Source organism: Oncorhynchus keta, chromosome 7 (assembly GCF_023373465.1).
Source record: "Oncorhynchus keta strain PuntledgeMale-10-30-2019 chromosome 7, Oket_V2, whole genome shotgun sequence".
Classification (NCBI taxonomy): Eukaryota; Metazoa; Chordata; class Actinopteri; order Salmoniformes; family Salmonidae; genus Oncorhynchus; species Oncorhynchus keta.
The window spans coordinates 2,535,776-2,557,296 of record NC_068427.1 but is presented as its reverse complement, the minus strand read 5'-3'; the positions used below and the strand labels follow the sequence as shown (position 1 = coordinate 2,557,296).

Below are 21,521 nucleotides of genomic sequence, written 5' to 3'. Positions count from 1 at the left end.
CAGCACTCTGGGGTCCCGTTGTTGCTCCACTTCACAATAACAGCACTTACAGTTGAACGGGGCAGCTCCAGCAGGGCAGAGATTTGACAAACTGACCTGTTGGAAAGGTGGCATCCTATGACGGTGCTACGTCGAAAGTCACTGAGCTCTTCAGTAAGGTCATTCTACTGCCAATGTTTGTCTATGGAGATTGCATGGTTGTGTGCTTGATTTTATACAACTGTCAGCAATGGGTGTGGCTGAAATAGCCGAATCCACTCATTTGAAGGAGTGATCACATACTCTTGTGTATATTTAGTGTATCTACAGCACCAGTTTGATTGAATCCAGCTCTTGATTTGAAAACACAAGATGAATGCCTAGTCTAGCAGTACACAATAGACAGATCATATGCCAGATGAGCTAACATAGACACTGAGAAAGGCTTGCCATTGGCTGCCGATAAGAGTTTGGAGACTGATGCATAGATTGATGTCATGGCCTCTTTTGATCTCTGACAAACACATGTTGCTCTACTGTCTCCTCTGTGTTTGACTGAGCTGCTCTCTTCTTCTCAACATCTCCCTAACTCCGCTAGTGTTGCCCAGATGTGAGACTAATTTAGCATGACACAGGATATCTCAATATTTTCTAAGGTGGGAATGAGAGAGAGAGTACAGCTGGGATTGAGAAGATGAAGCTCTTTGATATTGCGACAGACGACTGACTGTCTTAATGCCCTTTTGTTTTGTTCTTTTCTCTGGCCTTATCCCCTCCTCAGTGATAGATGATCTGATCGTTTCGGGAAACATTCATATTTGCTAAAATGTTTATTTAAAAAAAGACATGTTGTGTTATGTCTCCTATCTTCTGATAAGTAACTCGATACAAGTAGTGAAATAAGCTATATGTATGTTGTGGAGAGGACATTGATTGATTGATTCAATGATAAACTGATCAACTAATTAGTTGAGTGTTTTTGCTTGATTTGACAGACATAAACATGACCATGTCAATAATTGTACATGTACAGTGCCTATCATAAGTATTCACCTTGGATTCTGTCACATTTTGTTGCATTAAAAGTGGGAATTAAAAGGATTTCATTGATTTTTGGTCATTGATCTACACAAAATACTCCATAATGTCAAAGTGAAATGAAAATTGTAAGGTCACTCAGTCCAATAGTGAATTTCAAGCACAGATTCAACAACAAAGAACATGGAGTTTTTCAAATGCCTCGGTAAGAACTGTTACGTTCTCACTTTAAAATGTGCAGTTTTGTCACACAACACAATGCCATAGATTTCTCAAGTTTTGAGGGAGCGTGCAATTGGCATGCTGACTGATGGAATGTCCACCAGAGCTGTTGCCAGAGATTTGAAAGTCCATTTCTCTACCATGAGATGCCTCCTCCAATGTCGTTTTGCAGATCACATGAGGGGGGGCACACGTGACACCTTAAAACATTGTGTCTGAGCTATATGATTCTGTATCATTGGATTAAACAATTTCCTCTGCATCCATTGTACAATTAGTCTGTGTGGTTAACAGGGGCTGAGCTAAAGAGGTGTTTGTGAGACAAGTGTGGATCCCAAAGGTTTCCGGTCCGGGTCTTTAAAAAAAAAAAAGATGTCTGCTATCTATGAAAAGCTGAGACTCTCACAAACATGCACGATTTGCTCTGTGACGCTCACAAGCTACATGAGTCATTAGAAGGGGTTCTTCTATATATAAGAATATATATGATCCCAGGACTTAGTGTCTATAATACTGAATTAAGCTCACATAGTTGCTGTCACAAACTGCAAATTCTACATATTTTTTACTAACTGGTTGGATATTAATCTCTGAGAAAACAATTTCTGTACTTACAGCATTCATATTAATTCATTTTTGTCAGGTTTTTGCGTTGGATGACCTTATTTTTTTGTATTGACGTTTGACTAGATTTCCCATTTGAATTTGATATACCATTTCCAAGATAGTTTTTTTTGTACATTTTCTAAAAGTACATACTCAGAGCTTAAACATTAAATATCATACACTGCAGTTGGGGGAAACATACTTATTTAAAATGTGATAAACGTGCTATTCCACCTTGTAGACAAGTACCAGAAAACCCTCTGAAGTTTTTCACACTTGCTCGAGAGCTCTTTTCTTGAGTAAGCCCATTCAGCATCGTCCATACCCTCTTAAGCTTTAGTTCGACGCATCTCTTTAAGTATTTCCGTCAGGCCATGTGCTAAACTGAGTGATTAAGGTAGTGTAGGAAACAAGTGGTTGAAGTAGTAACCTAAAAGAAGGTACATCTCCAGGTAAACATACACTTGATCTAGTCCTTGACCTATATCCTAACATGTTGTTCTTCACATTGTTTCTGGTAAATACACTATATATATATATATATATATAAAACTATACACTATATATATATATATATAACAACAAAAAATACGTGAAGATGGGCTGACATTTAATCCAAGTAAAATAAAAAACTCTCTGTTTTAGGTCAGTTAGGATCACCACTTTATTTTAAGAAGGTGAAATGTCAGAATAATAGTAGAGTGAATGATTTACTTCAGCTTGTATTACTTTCATCACATTCCCAGTGGGTCAGACGTTTACATACACTCAATTAGTATTTGGTAGCATTGCCTTTAAATTGCATAATTTGGGTAAAATGTTTCAGGTAGCCTTCCACAAGCTTCCCACAATAAATTGGGTGAATTTAGGCCCATTCCTCCTGACAGAGGTGGTGTAAATGAGTCAGGTTTGTCGGCCTCCTTGCTCACACACACTTTTTCAGTTCTGTCCACACATTTTCCATAGGATTGAGGTCAGGACTTTGTGATGGCCACTGCAATACCTTGACTTTGTTGTCCTTAATTGGAAGTATGCTTGGGGTCATTATCAATTTGGAAGACCCGTTTGCCACCAAGCTTTAACTTCCTGACTGATGTCTTGAGATGTTGCTTCAATATATCCACATAATTTTACTTCCTCATGATGCCAACTATTTTGTGAAGGGCACCAGGCCCTCCTGCAGCAAAGCACCCCCACAACATGATGCTGCCATCCCCGTGCTTCACGGTTGGGATGGTGTTCTTCGGATTGCAAGCCTCCCCCTTTTTCTCCAAACATAACGATGGTCATTCTGGCCAAACAGTTCTAATTTTGTTTTCTCAGACCAGAGGACATTTCTCCAAAACGTACAATCTATGTCCCCATGTGCAGTTGCAAACTGTAGTCTAGCTTTTTTATGGAGGTTTAGTAGCAGTGGCATCTTCCTTGTCGAGTGGCCTTTCAGGTTATGTCGATATAGGACTCGTTTTACTGTGGATATACAGTGGGGCAAAAAAGTATTTAGTCAGCAACCAATTGTGCAAGTTCTCCCACTTAAAAAAATGAGAGGCCTGTAATTTTCATCATAGGTACACTTCAACTATGACAGACAAAATGAGAAAAAAAATCCAGAAAATCACATTGTAGGATTTCTAATGAATTTATTTGCAAATTATGGTGGAAAATAAGTATTTGGTCACCTACAAACAAGCAAGTTTCTGGCTCTCACAGACCTGTAACTTCTTCTGTAAGAGGCTCCTCTGTCCTCCACTCGTTACCTGTATTAATGGCACCTGTTTGAACTTGTTATCAGTATAAAAGACACCTGTCCACAACCTTAAACAGTCACACTCCAAACTCCACTATGGCCAAGGCCAAAGAGCTGTCAAAGGACACCAGAAACAAAATTGTAGACCAGGCTGGGAAGACTGAATCTGCAATAGGGAAGCAGCTTGGTTTGAAGAAATCAACTGTGGGAGCAATTATTAGGAAATGGAAGACATACAAGACCACTGATAATCTCCCTCGATCTGGGGCTCCACTCAAGATCTCACCCCGTGGGGTCAAAATGATCACAAGAACGGTGACCAAAAAATCCCAGAACCACACGGGGGGACCTACTGAATGACATGCAGAGAGCTGGGACCAAAGTAACAAAGCCTACCATCAGTAACACACTACGCCGCCAGGGACTCAAATCCTGCAGTGCCAGACGTGTCCCCCTGCTTAAGCCAGTACATGTCCAGGCCCATCTGAAGTTTGCTAGAGAGCATTTGGATGATCCAGAAGAAGATTGGGAGAATGTCATATGGTCAGATGAAACCAAAATATAACTTTTTGTTAAAAACTCAACTTGTCGTGTTTGGAGGACAAAGAATGCTGAGTTGCATCCAAACCATACCTACTGTGAAGCATGGCGGTGGAAACATCATGCTTTGGGGCTGTTTTTCTGCAAAGGGACCAGGACGACTGATCCGTGTAAAGGAAAGAATGAATGGGGCCATGTATCGTGAGATTTTGAGTGAAAACCTCCTTCCATCAGCAAGGGCATTGAAGATTAAACGTGGCTGGGTCTTTCAGCATGACAATGATCCCAAACACACCGCCCGGGCAACAAAGGAGTGGCTTCGTAAGAAGCATTTCAAGGTCCTGGAGTGGCCTAGCCAGTCTCCAGATGTCAACCCCATAGAAAATCTTTGGAGGGAGTTGAAAGTCCGTGTTACCCAGCAACAGCCCCAACATTAGCTTAGCTAACATTAGCTTAGCTAACATTAGCTTAGCTAACATTAGCTAGCTAACATTAGCTAGCTAACATTAGCTAGCTAACATTAGGCTTTAACTAACAATGCAAACAACTTTATAACAAAATGATATACAAACAATACCTGTACATGAAGCTAACGTTAGACTCTTACCCAAATACATGGATGGATGCTTCATGGCAGACTGGAACTATTTTGATGAATAAAGCTGCAATATGTAACTTGGGCGACCTGACCAAGTTCACACACAAATGTGTGTTATAAATCTGTCACTCATTGAAAGCAAGTCTTAGATGCGGTACATCGGTTCTATATTAGCTATTTCTATGTTTCCCGTTCTTAAGTTTTGGTTTTGTACAACAGCTGAATATACAATCTTTGTGACTGGTTTCAGGAAACTAGGAATATATCGTGCATCAGTACTTCACAGTAGTTTTTTTTATCAAAATGTGTTTTTTTGCCAGAAATACCTTCTCGAACATATGAACTTTCATGTGCCTTAATATCAAACTTGTATGCCATCTGTAAATACATAGAATATTGTTAAATTACGAGGGCAGTTGGTTTAGCTACGGAAAAAGCCAGGAACTGTCCAGCTATGCCGAGAGATGAGTTAGATTGGTCTAACATATAATACGCATCTGTCTCGAACATGAGCTGGTCAGTAGGTAATTACCGGAAAAAAGATGGAGGAAGTGGACAATAAAGTGGATTCTGAATCTAATGGCAGGTAGAATCAAGGCGAATTGGAATATTCTCCAAAATAATGGGGCATGGAGCAAAGTAGTGTGATGAGAATGTCCCTTCGTATCTTGTAGGAGTACGGTTTATTAAATGAGGAGCAGCTGATCGGATTATCAATCTATAAGAATCCATTTAAGATATCCAAACTGGTAGGTAAAGTGAAGGCTGTGAGGATCACGAGGTGTGCTTTTTTAGATTTTTTTGCTTCTACGGATCAGAAGGAACGTGTGTTGCTTCTCACCCGATTTGATACGTTTGAAGTGTCGTGTGTGTCTCTCTTCAGAGCAGGTGTAACAGTATAACTTTAGACCGTCCCCTTGCGCATACCCGGGCGCGAACCAGGGACCCTCTGCACACATCAACAACTGTCACCCAAGAAACATCGTTACCCATCGCTCCACAAAAGCCACGGCCCTTGCAGAGCAAGGGGAACCACTACTTGAAGGTCTCAGAGCAAGTGACGTCACCAATTGAAACGCTATTTAGCGCGCACCACCGCTAACTAGCTAGCTATTTCACATCCGTTACACAGGGCACCTCTCAAGGGGGATATATCTGGCGTCTCGTGGGAAGTCGATGTTGAAGTATTCCTGGAGGGATTGATGCAATTGTGGTGGGAACCACGAAGCCACTTCTTTCGAATGCCTGACAAGGATGAAAGAGAATAAGGTGGCCAAAGTCAGTGCTGTTCAGAGCATTTCACATGCAACAGCTGTTAAAAGGGTTGAGGGTTTGAATTATGCTCCTGAAGAGTTAATGGTGTTGGATAGGCCAGCATTGCGGCTGCAGGGTTTGCCTTTCACCAGCAGGACCCTGACATTTTAAAGGTTAAGATGGTGGACTTTGTGTCCTTTATAGCTATAGTGATTAATGGCACTGGCAAGATGGAGAGACGGTCCAGGAAAATCTATATCATTGTGGATGCGGCTGAGCGGTTCCTGGGACTGGAACATTTCTCGGCGTTACATGGGATATTGGGGTGGCATGGTAGCCTAGTGGTTAGAGCGTTGGACTAGTAACCGAAAGGTTGCAAGTTCAAATCCCTGAGCTGACAAGGCACAAATCTGTTGTTCTGCCCCTGAACAGGTATTTAACCCACTGTTCCTAGGCTGTCATTGAAAATAAGAATTTGTTCTTAACTGACTTGCCTAGTAAAATTTAAATAAAAAAAATATTGCCAAAAAGCTGTACCACCCTCTCAGGCCCTAGAGCTTGATATGGAGATAAGAAAGAAGATTCAGCTTTTGTCAATGTACAATTTTTATTTAGGTGGATTAAGTTAAATTTCGCTATCACGTACGGATTTAATTTTTTACATTGTTTTGGTTTTTCAACCAGTCCAGCTGGTGGCGGCTATACATATTTTGGGGTTGTAGTCTGCCATAAAACCTTTTTTGAAAGATGTCACGTAGTAGAAATGCAAAAGTGTTGCTCTCCACTTTCTGGAGGACTGCCAATTGGAATTAGAGTATGATAGCTAAGGAGATGGAGACAATTCTGGTGTTTGATTGCAAATATGCAGACGGAGTCAAAAAGAGAACACTGAAAGATGTTGTATGAAACACCTGTCTCCGGATTACATCTTCAAACTAAGGGCATCCCTGGCATACGAGAGGGAGAAGCGTCCATCCAGGTATTCGGGTAAGATAGTCTATCTAGCTACATTTTCAGATATTATACCTTTTAACTTTGTCAGGTATTCATTTTCATTTCAAGTTAAAGTGTACTGTTAGCTAGCTGGCTATCGTTAGCTGGCTGGCTCGCTAGCTAATGTTACGTGTATGATCTGTGTAGTAATATTATTTGTATCTTAGAGCCATTTGCATTGCTAGTTAAAGCATAATGTTAGCTAGCTAGCTAACATTGAACCTGGTTGGTTAGATACTTGCAGATTCATGCAGGGTAGTAATGTTATGATTTGGGATTATGGTTCATTGTTTAGCGAGCTAACTAAATGTCTAAAGAAAAGACTCCACTATGCAAGTAACCATTTCAGTACACCTTCTGTATCCTGTGCACGTGACAAATAAACATAGATTTTATTTGATATAGTATGTGATTACCAGAGACGGTAATGTGAAGAACATGACCTGCACTAAAGTCAAATTAGGATATAACGTTAGGCCAATGAGACAGTGTCCAAGTTCACATGTGAATCCTTAAAGAGATGGGTGGAGCTAAGGCTTTAGAGGGTGTGAACGATGCTGAATGGGTGTCAACAAAGTAGAGCTCTCCAGTAGGTTTACCAAAACATTTTAGCAACCAGGAAACAATTCAAATTTTAGCAAACAGGAAATGGCGTAGCCATTTCTCTATAGTACATCTAAGTAAAAGGTCTTCTGTTATTTGCGTTTCTTCTGCTCAGTTTTCTTGGGAAGTTGTGTCATTTCGCTCCAGTTCACACTGACAGTGTACCATCACTATCAGAAAACTCTGCAATGTCTGGTTCAATGACAATGTTCTTGTTACCCAAGTCAAGGATTTGATCCTCATCTGATTCATTTTCAGTCTTAGAGAGTCAGCTCGTCTTCCTCCAGAAAGAAGTAAATCACAACATTCTCAACAATCAAGGCTAGCCAGGAAGAATCCTTTGTTTCTCCATGAAAAATAAAACTAGCTAGTAACAATTTATTTTTCATTCATATTGACAGATCACCTATGAGTTTGTTATTGAGGCACATGAAAGTACACATGTTTAATAAGGCGTTTCTGCCCCCCGAAAAAATAACCTTTGAATTAGGAATGTCGGATTTACAGCACACTTGAGAGATCCAGACACATTTGTCAATAAAACAGATGAATGCAACTGTTTATGTCAAATTGTTTTGTGTTCTACTTGTAGCCTTGGTTGTCCTGAAAACTAAATAGGGATTAGACATGCAGATAATTGAAATGTCGATTTTTGCTGGAGTCTTGGGTCTGATAGGGTTAATCCCACTTTGTAACACAATAACATGTTAAGAAATCCAAGGGGGGGGGGGGGATATTTAGGATAGGCACTGTAAAGGTCGGAGTCAGTAGTAACATATGACTATGATGCAATATCCTCTTCTCCATAGCTCCCTTCTAACAGCTGTGTCTCCACTCCATGTGTCACACTGATGTCGTCCCTGTGTTGGTGGGGACCCTGGGTGAATGCTTGCATGAGAGTTTCAACGGAACTCAGCTCAAGTGATCACTTCCCGTCTATGTTACAGAACCAACATCCACTCTAAAGACAAGAGTTCAACGATCATGCAAGATAAAACACTCAGGTTGTGTTTACACAGGCAGTTCAAATCTGATATTTTGCCCAATTATTGACTCGAGCTGATCTGATTGGTCAAAAGACCATTTAGTGGGAAAATATCAGAATTGGTCTGCCTGTGTAGACACAGCCTTACATACAATTAACCTGGCAAGACGGTTGGTCTCAATGGATGGTTAACTATTCATTATAGACATCCTGCAAACCTAGTTGGAGTCCCATGGTGTTTGTAGGTGTGTCATTTCCAATGTCCTATACATCTGGCAGAGCGGAGCCCCTTCGTGTGTCTGTGTCCTTTACCTGTGGCGGTGCCCCATGGTTGAGGCTTTCCTGTGAGGAGAAGTGGCTGTGACTACGTCGGCGCGACGCCAGACGCTGGTACTGGCGCTGGTACTCTTCCTCTTCCTCCGAGTCCTCCAGGCCATACAGTTGTCCGCTGCTGCGAAGGTGCCCGTTGTTGGCACTGCCACACGAAGACTGGCTCATCCTGGACAAGGATCGTGCCCGCATCATCCAGTTCTCTGGGTACGGCACCTCGTCTGTCCGGATAGAGAGTTCATAGACGGGGGGGCCTAGTGAAGTTATTATTACGGAATCCATGTTCATGTAGAAAAGAGCAAGAGATGTTTTACCTAGTGTAATAATGTGTACCTTTTGGGTGATCTGTTATATTCTACTTCTAGCAGAGTGCGTTCTTGCCAGAGTGCATTCTTGGTTCAAATAGTATTGGAGTACTGGAATACCATATTGAGTGCCAGATAGAATAGTCCAAAAAGTGCAAATCCAACCTATTTTGCTCCAGGAAAGCTCAATCAAGCACAGCAAGGGTTGCAAAGCTACCAGTAATTTATCAAAGTAATCTATGGTAACTTTGGTCATTTGTGCTTAAATATATATATATTTTTAAAGTTATTCATATATAGTATTCGTTTTTTATATCTATGTTCATATTGTCCATGAGTTTTGGTTCAAGAAAAAATTGCCTAATTAATTTAAAAAGCATCTAATAAACAATGGCATTGTTTTCAATGAGATGCATCACTTCAATGTATTGACTTTTTTCACAACTGCCACCAGTTTGCCACCAAAACATTGGTTGTAAAAAAATATTTAACGTTGAAATCCTAATATTACACACCAACGGTGTTCACTAAAATGATGGTTTATATTTAGGATAATGTTTTACAGCTTTGTCATTCATTTTTTAAATTTAAAAATCATCAAATTGTATTATTTTATATATTTTACGTGGCCACACAGAGGGCCAGAGATAATCAGAAGTGATAATCTGAAGTACCCGAAAATGCCACTAGATGTCATCTGTTAAAATTAATTTGAAAAACTTGAACGTTACCAAAGTTCTGGTAGTGTAATGGTAAACTTAAAAAGTTACAGTAATATACCCTCCCTTTGCAACCCTAAGAACAGCTAAGGCATTTAGGCTTGACCCTTGGCTACATTGTATGTATGTACTTTGTGTCCTAATATCAATGAGCACATACACTTCTTCTATTGTATATATTAATGTATGTTAGTGGGGGTGTACGTCTAACACACATGGTGTAGTCCTCACCGAAGCGGGCCGGCTTGTCCAGCAGACTCATCCGGCGGCTGTGGAGGACCTCCGTGTTGAACTCGGAGTGTCTCTCACCCTGCTCCTCCAGGATCTGCTGGAACATGCAGGCCATGTCGGCCTCGGCTGTCAGGGACTCCCGTGTGCCGCCCTCCAGACTGCTCTGTGGACTCTGGAGATATCACCACCACCATGTCAGTAATTCTCTAGGCAAGATTATTTTAGAAAACATTTGTTTTTCACTAATGTTTGTCATCGTGCCATTGTGGTGTTTTGAGCCCGGCTGTGCAATTTAGAAACAAGCGCGAAAATTAGCTACATTTAACCGTTCTACCAGAGTTTCACTGCGATTCTGCTAGTGGCCTGCGTCTATCAAAAATGATGCAGTGACCAAAGATTATCAGAGGGATTTGCAAACTGATGGGAAATCAATTTCCAGCTCTGAAATGATGTAACAACCTAATGTTAGCTAGCTTGCTAGCCTAGCTGGGTAAGTCAGTTAGCTAACTTAACATCCTGTATTAAACCCTGAAAGCCATCAGCTAAGTTAAATCAAATAGCTATCTTTTGGCATACACAGTCAATCAAGGTAGCTTATGCCATGATACTGGTAATTTAGTCATTGCTAGACTGTTAGCTACCTTCAGCAGATTAAACATGTTTGTTTGTTTGTTCTATCTTTGACTGACATTAGCTAACGTAAGCTAGCTAATGTTACTCTTATTTGGTATCTCAATTTGGTAGCCAACTATTCCACCTTTGTTTGGAAAACACTCAATTACGAAACATATAATTTTTGAAATTGCTCTCTGTTTGTGGGTTGGTAGCAATGATGAATGTGTTTAAATCATCTATGGTTGGTTGGCTGACCATATTGAAATGTCCATGTTAGGTATGCTAAGATAGCCAGTCTAATAGAGATCAATACAATTAGTGGGGTGGCTAGATTGTGTATGGTTCTGTACTCTGTTGTAAGGTGGTACAGAATCGGATTCCACCAACATGCGCTTCTAACCCCTAGCTCTGCACAAGGTGAAGGTAAGTCAGACAACATATTTACAAGCTAACGGTTAAAATAGCTGAATGTACAGTAAGCATGGTATAAACAGAAATTGGGTAGTGTTTGTATGGTTTGTGTTTGTTATGGGTAACAGGTGTTTAGAGGTAGCCTGAGAACCACAGAATACCTTCCAGACCATGTAATCAATTCAGTCTACCCCTCTTCTCTTTTTTACTCTTTCTTCTTGTAAAAATCACATTATCTGGAGTCATTCCACAGTGCCCTGCTAAAAAAATAACCCAAAGCTGGGGCATTTTGGGTACACAAGCATGAGGGAGTGGACACACCTTGCAGTTCTCAAGGGGCACTGAAAGGTATAAAATGAAGACTACAATAGTAATGTCACAACCACCTCATTCTTCTGTCTGCAGATTCTCAAAACACAGCACAAAGACGAGTCTAAGAATAATACAAAAAACAAAAACATACAAACAATATATACAATAAATAAATAAAACATTGTAATAATAATATATTGAATGCATTAACAGAAATAAACATAACCAAACAAACATTGTAGCTTAGAAATTATGGTAATTAATGGTAAACCTACTACTGGTGATACTGACTCCTGAACATCTAATCAAATGGGTACCCCCATTTTACGCTGCTGCTACTCTCTGTTTATTATCTATGCATAGTCATTTTAATAACTCTACCTACCTACATGTACATTTTACCTCAATCACCTCGACTAACCGGTGCCCCTGCACATTGACTTTGTACTGGTACCCATATATAGCCTTGCTATTGTTATTTTACTATTGCTCTTTTAAATGTTTTTATTTATTTCATCTTTATTTAACCAGGTAGGCTAGTTGAGAAAAGTTCTCATTTGCAACTGCGACCTGGCCAAGATAAAGCATAGCAATTCGACACATACAACAACACAGAGTTACACTTGGAATAAACAACACATAGAGTCAATAATACAGTAGAAAAATAAGTCTATATACAATGTGAGCAAATGAGGTGAGATAAGGGAGGTAAAGGCAAAAAAAGGCCATGGTGGCGAGGTAAATACAATATAGCGAGTACAGCACTGGAATGGTAGATTTGCAGTGGAATAATTTGCAAAGTACAAATAGAAATAATGGGGTGCAAAGGAGCAAAAATAAATAAATAGCAGTAGGAGAAGAGGTAGTTGTTTGGGCTAAATGAAAGATGGACTATGTACACGTGCAGTAACCTGTGAGCTGCTCTGACAGATGGTGCTTAAAGCTAGTGCGGGAGATGTGTTTCCAGCTTCAGAGATTTTTGCAGTTCGTTCAAGTCATTGGCAGCAGAGAACTGGAAGGAAAGACTGACAAAGGAGGAATTGGCTTTGGGGGTGACCAGTGAGATATACCTGCTGGAGCGCGTGCTACGAGTGGGTGCTGCTATGGTGACCAGCGAGCTGAGATAAGGCGGGGCTTTACCTAGCAGAGACTTGTAGATAACCTTTAGCTAGTGGGTTTGGCGATGAGTATGAAGCGAGGGCCAGCCAACGAGAGCGTACAGGTCGCAATGGTGGGTAGTGTATGGGGCTTTGGTGACAAAACGGATGGCACTGTGATAGACTACATCCAATTTGTTGAGTAGAGTGTTGGAGGCTATTTTATAAATGACATCATCGAATTCGAGGATCGGTAGGATGGTCAGTTTTACGAGGGTATGTTTGGCAGCATGAGTGAAGGATGCTTTGTTGCGATATAGGAAGCCAATTCTAGATTTAATTTTGGATTGGAGATGCTTAATGTGAGGCTGGAAGGAGAGTTTACAGTCTAACCAGACACCTAGGTATTTGTAGTTGTCCACGTATTCTAAGTCAGAGCCGTCCAGAGTAGTGATGCTGGACGGGTGAGCAGGTGCGGGCAGTGATTGGTTGAATAGCATGAATTTAGCTTTACTTGCGTTTAAGAGCAGTTGGAGGCCATGGAAGGGGAGTTGTATGGCATTGAAGCTCTTCTGGAGGTTGTTAACACAGTGTCCAAAGAGGGGCCAGAAGTATACAGAATGGTGTCGTCTGCGTAGAGGTGTATCAGAGAATCACCAGTAGCAAGAGCAACATCATTAATGTATACAGAGAAGAGAGTCGGCCCGAGGATAGAACCCTGTGGCACCCCCATAGAGACTGCCAGAGGTCTGGACATCAGGCCCTCCGAATTGACACACCGAACTCTATCAGAGAAGTAATTGGTAAACCAGGCGAGGCAATTATTTGAGAAATCAAGGCTGTCGAGTCTGCCAATAAGAATGTGGTGATTGACATAGTTGAAAGCATTGGCCAGGTCGATGAATACAGCTGCGCAGTAATGTCTCTCATCGATGGCAGTTATGATGTAGTTTAGGACCTTGAGCGTGGCTGAGGTGCACCAATGACCAGCACTGAAACCAGATTGCATAGCGGAAAAGGTATGCTGGGATTCGAAATGGTCGGTAGTCTGTTTGTTAGCTTGGCTTTCGAAGACCTTAGAAAGACAGGGTAGGATAGATATAGCAGTCTGTAGCAGTTTGGGTCTAGAGTGTCACCCCCTTTGAAGAGGGGGATGACCGCGGCTGCTTTCCAATCTTTGGGAATCTCAGACGATACGAAAGAGGTTGAACAGGCTAGTAATAGGGGTTGCAACAATTTCGGCAGATAATTTTAGAAAGAGAGGGTCCTTACTCATTTGTAGGGGTCAAGATTTTGCAGCTCTTCCAGAACATCAGCTATCTGGATTTGGGTGAAGGAGAAATGGTGGGGGCTTTGGTGGGTTGCTGTGGGTAGTGCAGGGCTGTTGACCGGGTTAGGGGTAGCCAGGTGGAAAGCATGGCCAGCCGTAGAGAAATGCTTATTGAAATTCTCAATTATAGTGGATTTATTTCTGCCTGAGAGCAGTGGGAAGCTGGGAGGAGGTGCTCTTATTCTCCATGGACTTTACAGTGTCCCAGAACTTTTTTGAGTTAGGACTACAGAATGCAAATTAATTTTAGGAAAGCTAAGGCTTGCTTTTTCAAACTGCCTGTGTATATTTGTTCCTAACTTCCCAGAAAAGTTGCATATCACGGGGGCTATTCGATGCTAATGCAGAACGCCACAGGATGTTTTTGTGCTGGTCAAGGGCAGACCGGTCAGGAGTGAACCAAAGACTATATTTATTCCAAGTTCCACATTTTTGGAATGGGGCATGCTTATTTAAGATGGTGAGGAAGGCACTTTTAAAGAATAGCCAGGCATCATCTACTGATGGGATGAGGTCAATGTCATTCCAGGATACCCTGGCCAGGTCGATTAGAAAGGCCTACTCGCAGAAATGTTTTAGGGAGCGTTTGACAGTGATGAGGGGAGGTCGTTTGGTCGCAGACCTATTACGGATGCATGGGATGAGGCAGTGATTGCTGAGATCTTGATTGAAAACAGCAGAGGTGTATTTGGAGGGCAAGTTAGTTAGGATGACATCTGAGGGTGCCCGTGTTTACGGATTTGGAGTTGTACCTGGTAGGTTCATTGATAATTTATGTGAGATTGAGGGCATCAAGCTTAGATTGTAGGATTGCTGGGGTGTTAAGCATGTCCCAGTTTAGGTCACCTAGTAGCACGAACTCCGAAGATAGATGGGGGGCAATCAATTCACATATGGTATCGAGGGCACAGCTGGGGGCAGAGGGAGGTCTATAGCAAGAGGCAACAGTGAGAGATTTGTTTCTGGAAAGGTGAATTTTTAGAAGTAGAAGCTCGAATTGTTTGGGTATAGACTTGGATAACCTGCAGAGTTCTGTAATACTATCTTTGCAGTAGATTGCAACACGTGCCCCTTTGGCAGTTCCATCTTGGCAGAAAATGTTATAGTTAGCGGTTAAGACATCCGGGTTGGCAGAGTGTGCTAAAGCAGTGAGTAAAACAAACTTAGGGAGTAGGCTTCTAATGTTAACATGCATGAAACCAAGGCTTTTACGGTTACAGAAGTCAACAAATGAGAGCACCTGGGGAGTGGGAGTGGGGCTAGGCACTGCAGGACCTGGATTAACCTCTACAACACCAGAGGAGAAGTAGGATAAGGGTACGGCTAAATGCTATACGAACTGGCCGTCTAGCACGTTCGGAACAGAGAGTAAAAGGAGCAGGTTTCTGGGCACGATAGCATAGATTCAAGGCATAGTGTACAGACAAAGGTAAGGTAGGATGTGAGTACATTGGAGGTAAACCTAGGCATTGAGTAATGATGAGAGAGATATAGTCTCTAGAGACGTTTAAACCAGGTGATGTCATCGCATATGTAGGAGGTGGAACAACATGGTTGGCTAAGGCATATTGAGCAGGGCTAGAGGCTCTACAGTGAAATAAGACAGTAATCACTAACCAGGACAGTAATGAACGAGGCATATTGATATTAGAGAGAGGCATGCGTAGCCAAGTGAACATATGGGTCCAGTGAGTGGTTGGGTTGACTGGGGACACAGAGATTCAGACAGTTAGCAGGCCGATGCTAACAAGCTAACAGTTAGTAGGCCGGGTCTAAACAAGCTAGCAGTTCTAGAGATTAATGGTATTACCGGCTTAGTACACAAGGGGGCGCCAAAAAACTAAAAATAACTTTGGGCATCTTCCTAGAATGCTAACAAAATTAGCACAAGTAATATAGAATTTCAATGGAGGCTGCTAATGGGCACAAACGAAAATAAACTATTTACAGAGACAGGCAATCTAGCTCATAAAGTTGTACATATATAGGTAAGAGTTACCAAATGTCATTTTTGTTGAATTTGGACATTTACAAGCGAATGTAATCGAAAGACCTTGTGCAAATTAACAAAGTTTTGAAGCAAGCTTATCTGCTCTGAAGTAGCATGTGTACACACTGTGTCTGTCTGGAGTCCCTAGGGCAATGGGCCTGCCTGCTCTGCTTGGAGCAGATGGGGTAGGAATAGACAGGCTGAGAATGGAGAGAAAAAAAGGCAAGCAAATCAAAAGATGTCAGTGGCAGCTGTATAGATAACTAATTCAAAAGGCTTTGACTTCTCAAACACAGGAGAAAACTTACACAATATGATGCCCCATCACCTTATTCAGTCAGTAACTTACTTTGATAACTAGCAAGTTAAACTTAGGAGTTGTGTTAATGCATAATTCTTAATTTTTCACACGGGAAAAAATATCAAACGAGTAAGAAATACATTACTGCGCTTTGTAAACGCTGATCTAAAATGCTTCTTATTGTAATTTCTGCTCTGCATCAGACTAACTTTGTGCATCTGTTGCACTTCTCCCCACTTGGATGAGAATTCACCAAATGGGCATTCTGTCAGCCGACAACGCGCTCTGACTGGTTTTGTAGCTTTTATCTTCTACTTGGTAGGCCTACTTTTTTCTCGGTGTAGCCAGCCTACTTTTCTCTGGTAAAATTCCAGATGAACTTTAAACTAAATATTAGGACATGCAGCTGGCTACATTACTTCTATGATAAACAGAAAAATGATGGCCATGCATCGTTTTTGCAAGCTCAATGTGTGGCTTGTCCTAATATGTGCCAGCCAAATAACTTTGCACTTTTGTTGTCATTTAATGAAAATGAAGTTGTTTTCTGTCAAATGTGTTGCACTAATGTATTTTCTGTGAAGGAAAACTATAGTTGCACTTTCCTGCTCAGTCTATTAAAGCAAAAAAAAAAAAAAAACTCTGTTGACTTTCAATATAAATCATGTCCCCTGCCAATACACAGCTGGACTCACCCGCTCCCGCTTTCACCCTTTGTGCTATTTACAAACATATGACTGGTTGAATTGCTGTGGGGAATTATGGTAAGCTTCATAATGGAAAATAATGTGACAGGTGAAATGAGGACTGTGGTCTGCTTTGCACAAGTTGACACCAGGTATTTACTTAAAAAGTAGCTACAAATACAACAACATATTGAACAACTTCAAATAAAACCTTTTAATGTTATTGAAAAACCATCCCCTGGCTATTTCAAATACCCAGGTATATAGGCCCTGAAAATGTTCAAAGACTCCAGCCACCCTAGTCATAGACTGTTCTCTCCGCTACCACATGGCAAGCAGTACCGGAGCGCCATGTCTAGGTCCAAGAGACTTCTAAACAGCTTCTACCCCCAAGCCATAAGACTCCTGAACATCTAGTCAAATTGCTACCCAGACTATTCACATTGCCCCCTCCCCTCTCCACATCACTGCCATTCTCTGTTTTCATCTATGCATAGTCACTTTAATTAACTCTATGTACATACTACCTCAACTAACCGGTGCTCCTCCACATTGACCGGCACCCCCCTGTATATAATGTTATTTTTTTACTGCTCCTCTTAAATTACTTGTTACTTTTATCTCTTATTCTTATCTGTATTTTTTGAAACTGCACTGTCGGTTAGGGGCTCTTAAGTAAGCATTTCACTGTAAGGTCTACTACACCTGTTGTATTCGGTGCATGTGACTAATAACATTTGATTTGATATATAAGGTATACGGCCCAAGCCTATTAACAACAGTTACAATAACTAATTGACAATAAACTAAAGCAGTCAGGATATTGTACCTTCTTACAATCCCTTGTATTTACAAAGTGCAGACCTGTTGCTCACAAAAAAAATGCCATGTTAGCCCTAGCACATAAAGTCAAGTAGTTTAGATTGGTCTGGAGATATTTTGAGCCTCCCCTAGGGTATCTGGCTGGTACAATGTGATTGTTTTATTGAATCAAGCTCAAATGTGTTCCAGACTTGATAGCGCAACTGAACATTCACAGTTAAGAATTATTTTCCACTTTGAAAGCGAAACCAGAGGAACCATGCTGACTAGACTGCATGAATAAAACAATAGATATAGAAATATGGCCAATTTAATATAGTTACTGGATTAAAGTTAATGCCAAGAAAGACACTACTGTGTGTGTGTGTGTGTGTGTGTGTTTGGTTTTATTATCCTTGTGGGGACCAGAAGCCCCCACAAGGATAGTAAAACAAGTAAAATTAAAACTATTTTAGGCATAGGAATTAGGGTTACAATTAGTGTTAGAGAAAATATGATTTTTTTAATGGGAATCAATTGTTTGGTCCCCACAAGGATAGTAAAACAAACATGTGTGTCTGTGTATGTATTTACGTATGCATTGTGTGGTTATATGGGTGTACCTTTTTATTTTTACAAGCCAGGGCTATGAGAGAGTCTAAGGGAGACAGAGGACTTTCTCTTCCAGTCAGTACCTGACAGGATTCTTGTCGAGACAGAGATAGGGTGGAGTAGTCAAGGTCCAGACCGAAGTCGACGGGGTGCACAGTGAGCAGTCGCTTGGTCGTTTTCATCTTCAAAAGAGTAGAGATAAAGACATCATCACACATAGAACCAGGAGAGCGGAGAGGAGACAGGGAGGACACCAAAGATGGGTAAAGGCGGTGAGTAGTGGCAACTCTCCACTACTAAGAACTACTGAGACACACTCAAGAGCTCTGGTCCCCTCCAGAGCTCTTGAGGGAGCTCAAGATCGAGAACCTTATACCTGGAATGCAACCTTTCCTCTTCACGTGTACCCTAGTGGGGTTAGCATTGGTCCAATAAGCATTACCATGCTGACATGTTTTTTTAGGAAGATGATCCTTTTACTGAATGTGACAACAGATGTTTGTTCCTCTTTCCAATACTGTATGAGTCAATAAAGGCTCAGTTGGTAGAACACAGCACTTGCAATGCCAAGGACATGGGTTTGAGAAAAGTGTTTGCTAAATGACGGATTATACGCAGGCCATGCAAATGCATTATTCCCATGGCTCTGGGTGGGCTGCCATACGTTGAATGACAATGAGGACGACGTTCCCTGAGTAAATATCACCATGTGATGTCAATATCACCATAAGTTTGTTGCTGTGGTCATTTATGGGAGATGGTGTCACATTTCCTTTTTTTGGAATAACAAAGGATCACCATATGCTAAACTGAGGCTCTTGAAGGTTGGATTTGAGTTGTTTCAGAAATGAACAGTACATAAGCAGAAAAAAGCATTTCACCCAACTACACTGGCTCATGTCTCCCTGAGTCATTCAAATTACTTGTTCTGCTCACACCACTTGAGGGTGCTGTCCCTCTCTATCTTTCCCAAGGTAACCAAAGCAGGAAATGCTGGTAAGACCATGCTAAAGTTGTGGTCATAAACATGAAAACAGAAGTATTCACTATCACTTCAATTGCAACAACAAAATTAGGTTTAAATCATAGGCTAAATGGACATGGACTAGCAAGTGTCTTCACTGACATTTTCAACCTCTCCCTGTCCGAGTCTGTAATACCAACATGTTTTAAGCAGACCACCATAGTGCCTGTGTCCAAGAACACTTAAGGTAACCTGCCTAAATGACTACCGACCCGTAGCACTCAAGTCTGTCGCCATGCAGTGCTTTGAAAGGCTGGTCATGGCTCACATCAACACCATCATCTCAGAAACCATAGACCCACTCCAATTTGCATACCGCCACAACAGTGCCACAGATGATACAGTCTCTATTGCACTCCACACTGCCCTTTCCCACCTGGATAGAAGGAACACATATGTGAGAATGCTATTCATTGACTACAGCTCAGCGTTCAACACCATAGTGCCCTCAAAGCTCATCAATAAGCTAAGGACCCTGGGACTAAACACTTCACTCTGCAACTGGATCCTGGACTTCCTGACGGCTGCCCCTAGGTGGTAAGGGTAGGTAACACATCCGCCAAGCTGATCCTCAACACAGGGTCCCCTCAGGGGGGCGTGTTCAGCCCCCTCCTGTACTCCTTGTTCACTCATGATTGCATGGCCAGGCACGACTCCAACACCATCATTCATTTATCCAAGATGGCGTAGCAGTCAAACGTCTTTGTCTCGTCGTGTCCCGTGTATATATCTTCTTTCTTCATATATAGTTTATACACTGCTCAAAAAAATAAAGGGAACACTTAAACAACACAATGTAACTCAAGTCAATCACACTTCTGTGAAATCAAACTGTCCACTTAGGAAGCAACACTGATTGTCAATAAATTTCACGTGCAAAATGACCTCCAGCAGGCCACAAATGTACATGTGTCTGCTCAAACGGTCAGAAACAGACTCCATGAGGGTGGTATGAGGGCCCAACGTCCACAGGTGGGGGTTGTGCTTACAGCCCAACACCGTGCAGGACATTTGGCATTTGCCAGAGAACACCAAGATTGGCAAATTCGCCCTGTGCTCTTCACAGATGACAGCAGGTTCACACTGAGCACATGTGACAGAGTCTGGAGACGCTGTGGAGAACGTTCTGCTGTCTGCAACATCCTCCAGCATGACCGGTTTGGCGGTGGGTCAGTCATGGTGTGGGGTGGCATTTCTTTGGGGGGCCGCACAGCCCTCCATGTGCTCGCCAGAGGTAGCCTGACTGCCATTAGGTTCCCGAGATGAGATCCTCAGACCCCTTGTGAGACCATATGATGGTGCGGTTGGCCCTGGGTTCCTCCTAATGCAAGACAATGCTGACCTCATGTGTCAGCAGTTCCTGCAAGAGGAAGGCATTGATGCTATGGACTGGCCCGCCCGTTCCCCAGACCTGAATCCAATTGAGCACATCTGGGACATCATGTCTCGCTCCATCCACCAACGCCACGTTGCACCACAGACTGTCCAGGAGTTGGCGGATGCTTTAGTCCAGGTCTGGGAGGAGATCCCTCAGGAGACAATCCGCCACCTCATCAGGAGCATGCCCAGGCGCTGTAGGTCATACAGGTACGTGGAGGCCACACACACTACTGAGCCTCATTTTGACTTGTTTTAAGGACATTACATCAAAGTTGGATCAGCCTGTAGTGGGGTTTTCCACTTTAATTTTGAGTGTGACTCCAAATACAGACCTCCATGGGTTGATAAATTTGATTTCCATTGATCATTTTTGTGTGATTTTTTTGTCAGCACATTCAACTATGTAAAGAAAAAAGTATTTAATAAGAATATTTCATTCATTCAGATCTAGGATGTGTTATTTTAGTTTTCCCTTTATTTTTTGGGGCAGTGTATTTCTAACCTACTCTCCCGCAACCCACTTCACCCAATGTGGTATGGATCTGCTATTTTCTATACTTTAGAACGGGAACCCCCAACAGAAGCTAGCCAGCTAACTAAGTCAGTTAGCCACTGCTAGCGGTCATCGGCTAACCTCAGCCCGGACAACTCCTGTCAGTCTGCACAGCGCGATTCAACCCAGAGCATATCGGACTGCTTTTTCTCAAAAACATCTACCACATCTCTGGATTCCAACCGCAAACCCTGAACCTTTTCACCTGGATCATTGCAGCTAGCTTGCTGCTATCCGAGTGGCTACTCCTGGCTAACGT

At 41.9% G+C, this 21,521-nt stretch overlaps 1 protein-coding gene across 3 annotated transcripts in view; it reads right to left on the bottom strand.

Annotated features, from left to right (window-relative positions):
• Positions 1-21,521, bottom strand: part of LOC118385869 (melanophilin-like) — a 110,588-nt gene that overhangs the window by 34,264 nt on the left and 54,803 nt on the right. Inside the window, exons 7-9 of one of the 3 annotated variants that reach the window (XM_035773052.1) lie at positions 18,389-18,487; positions 10,151-10,322; positions 8,878-9,149 (exon numbers count right to left, since the gene is read on the bottom strand). In XM_035773052.1, the coding sequence (XP_035628945.1) occupies positions 8,878-9,149; positions 10,151-10,322; positions 18,389-18,487 (543 nt within the window). The remainder of the gene's footprint in view (positions 1-8,877; positions 9,150-10,150; positions 10,323-18,388; positions 18,488-21,521) is intronic. The other 2 variants (XM_035773053.1, XM_035773054.1) reach the window with 2 other exon arrangements.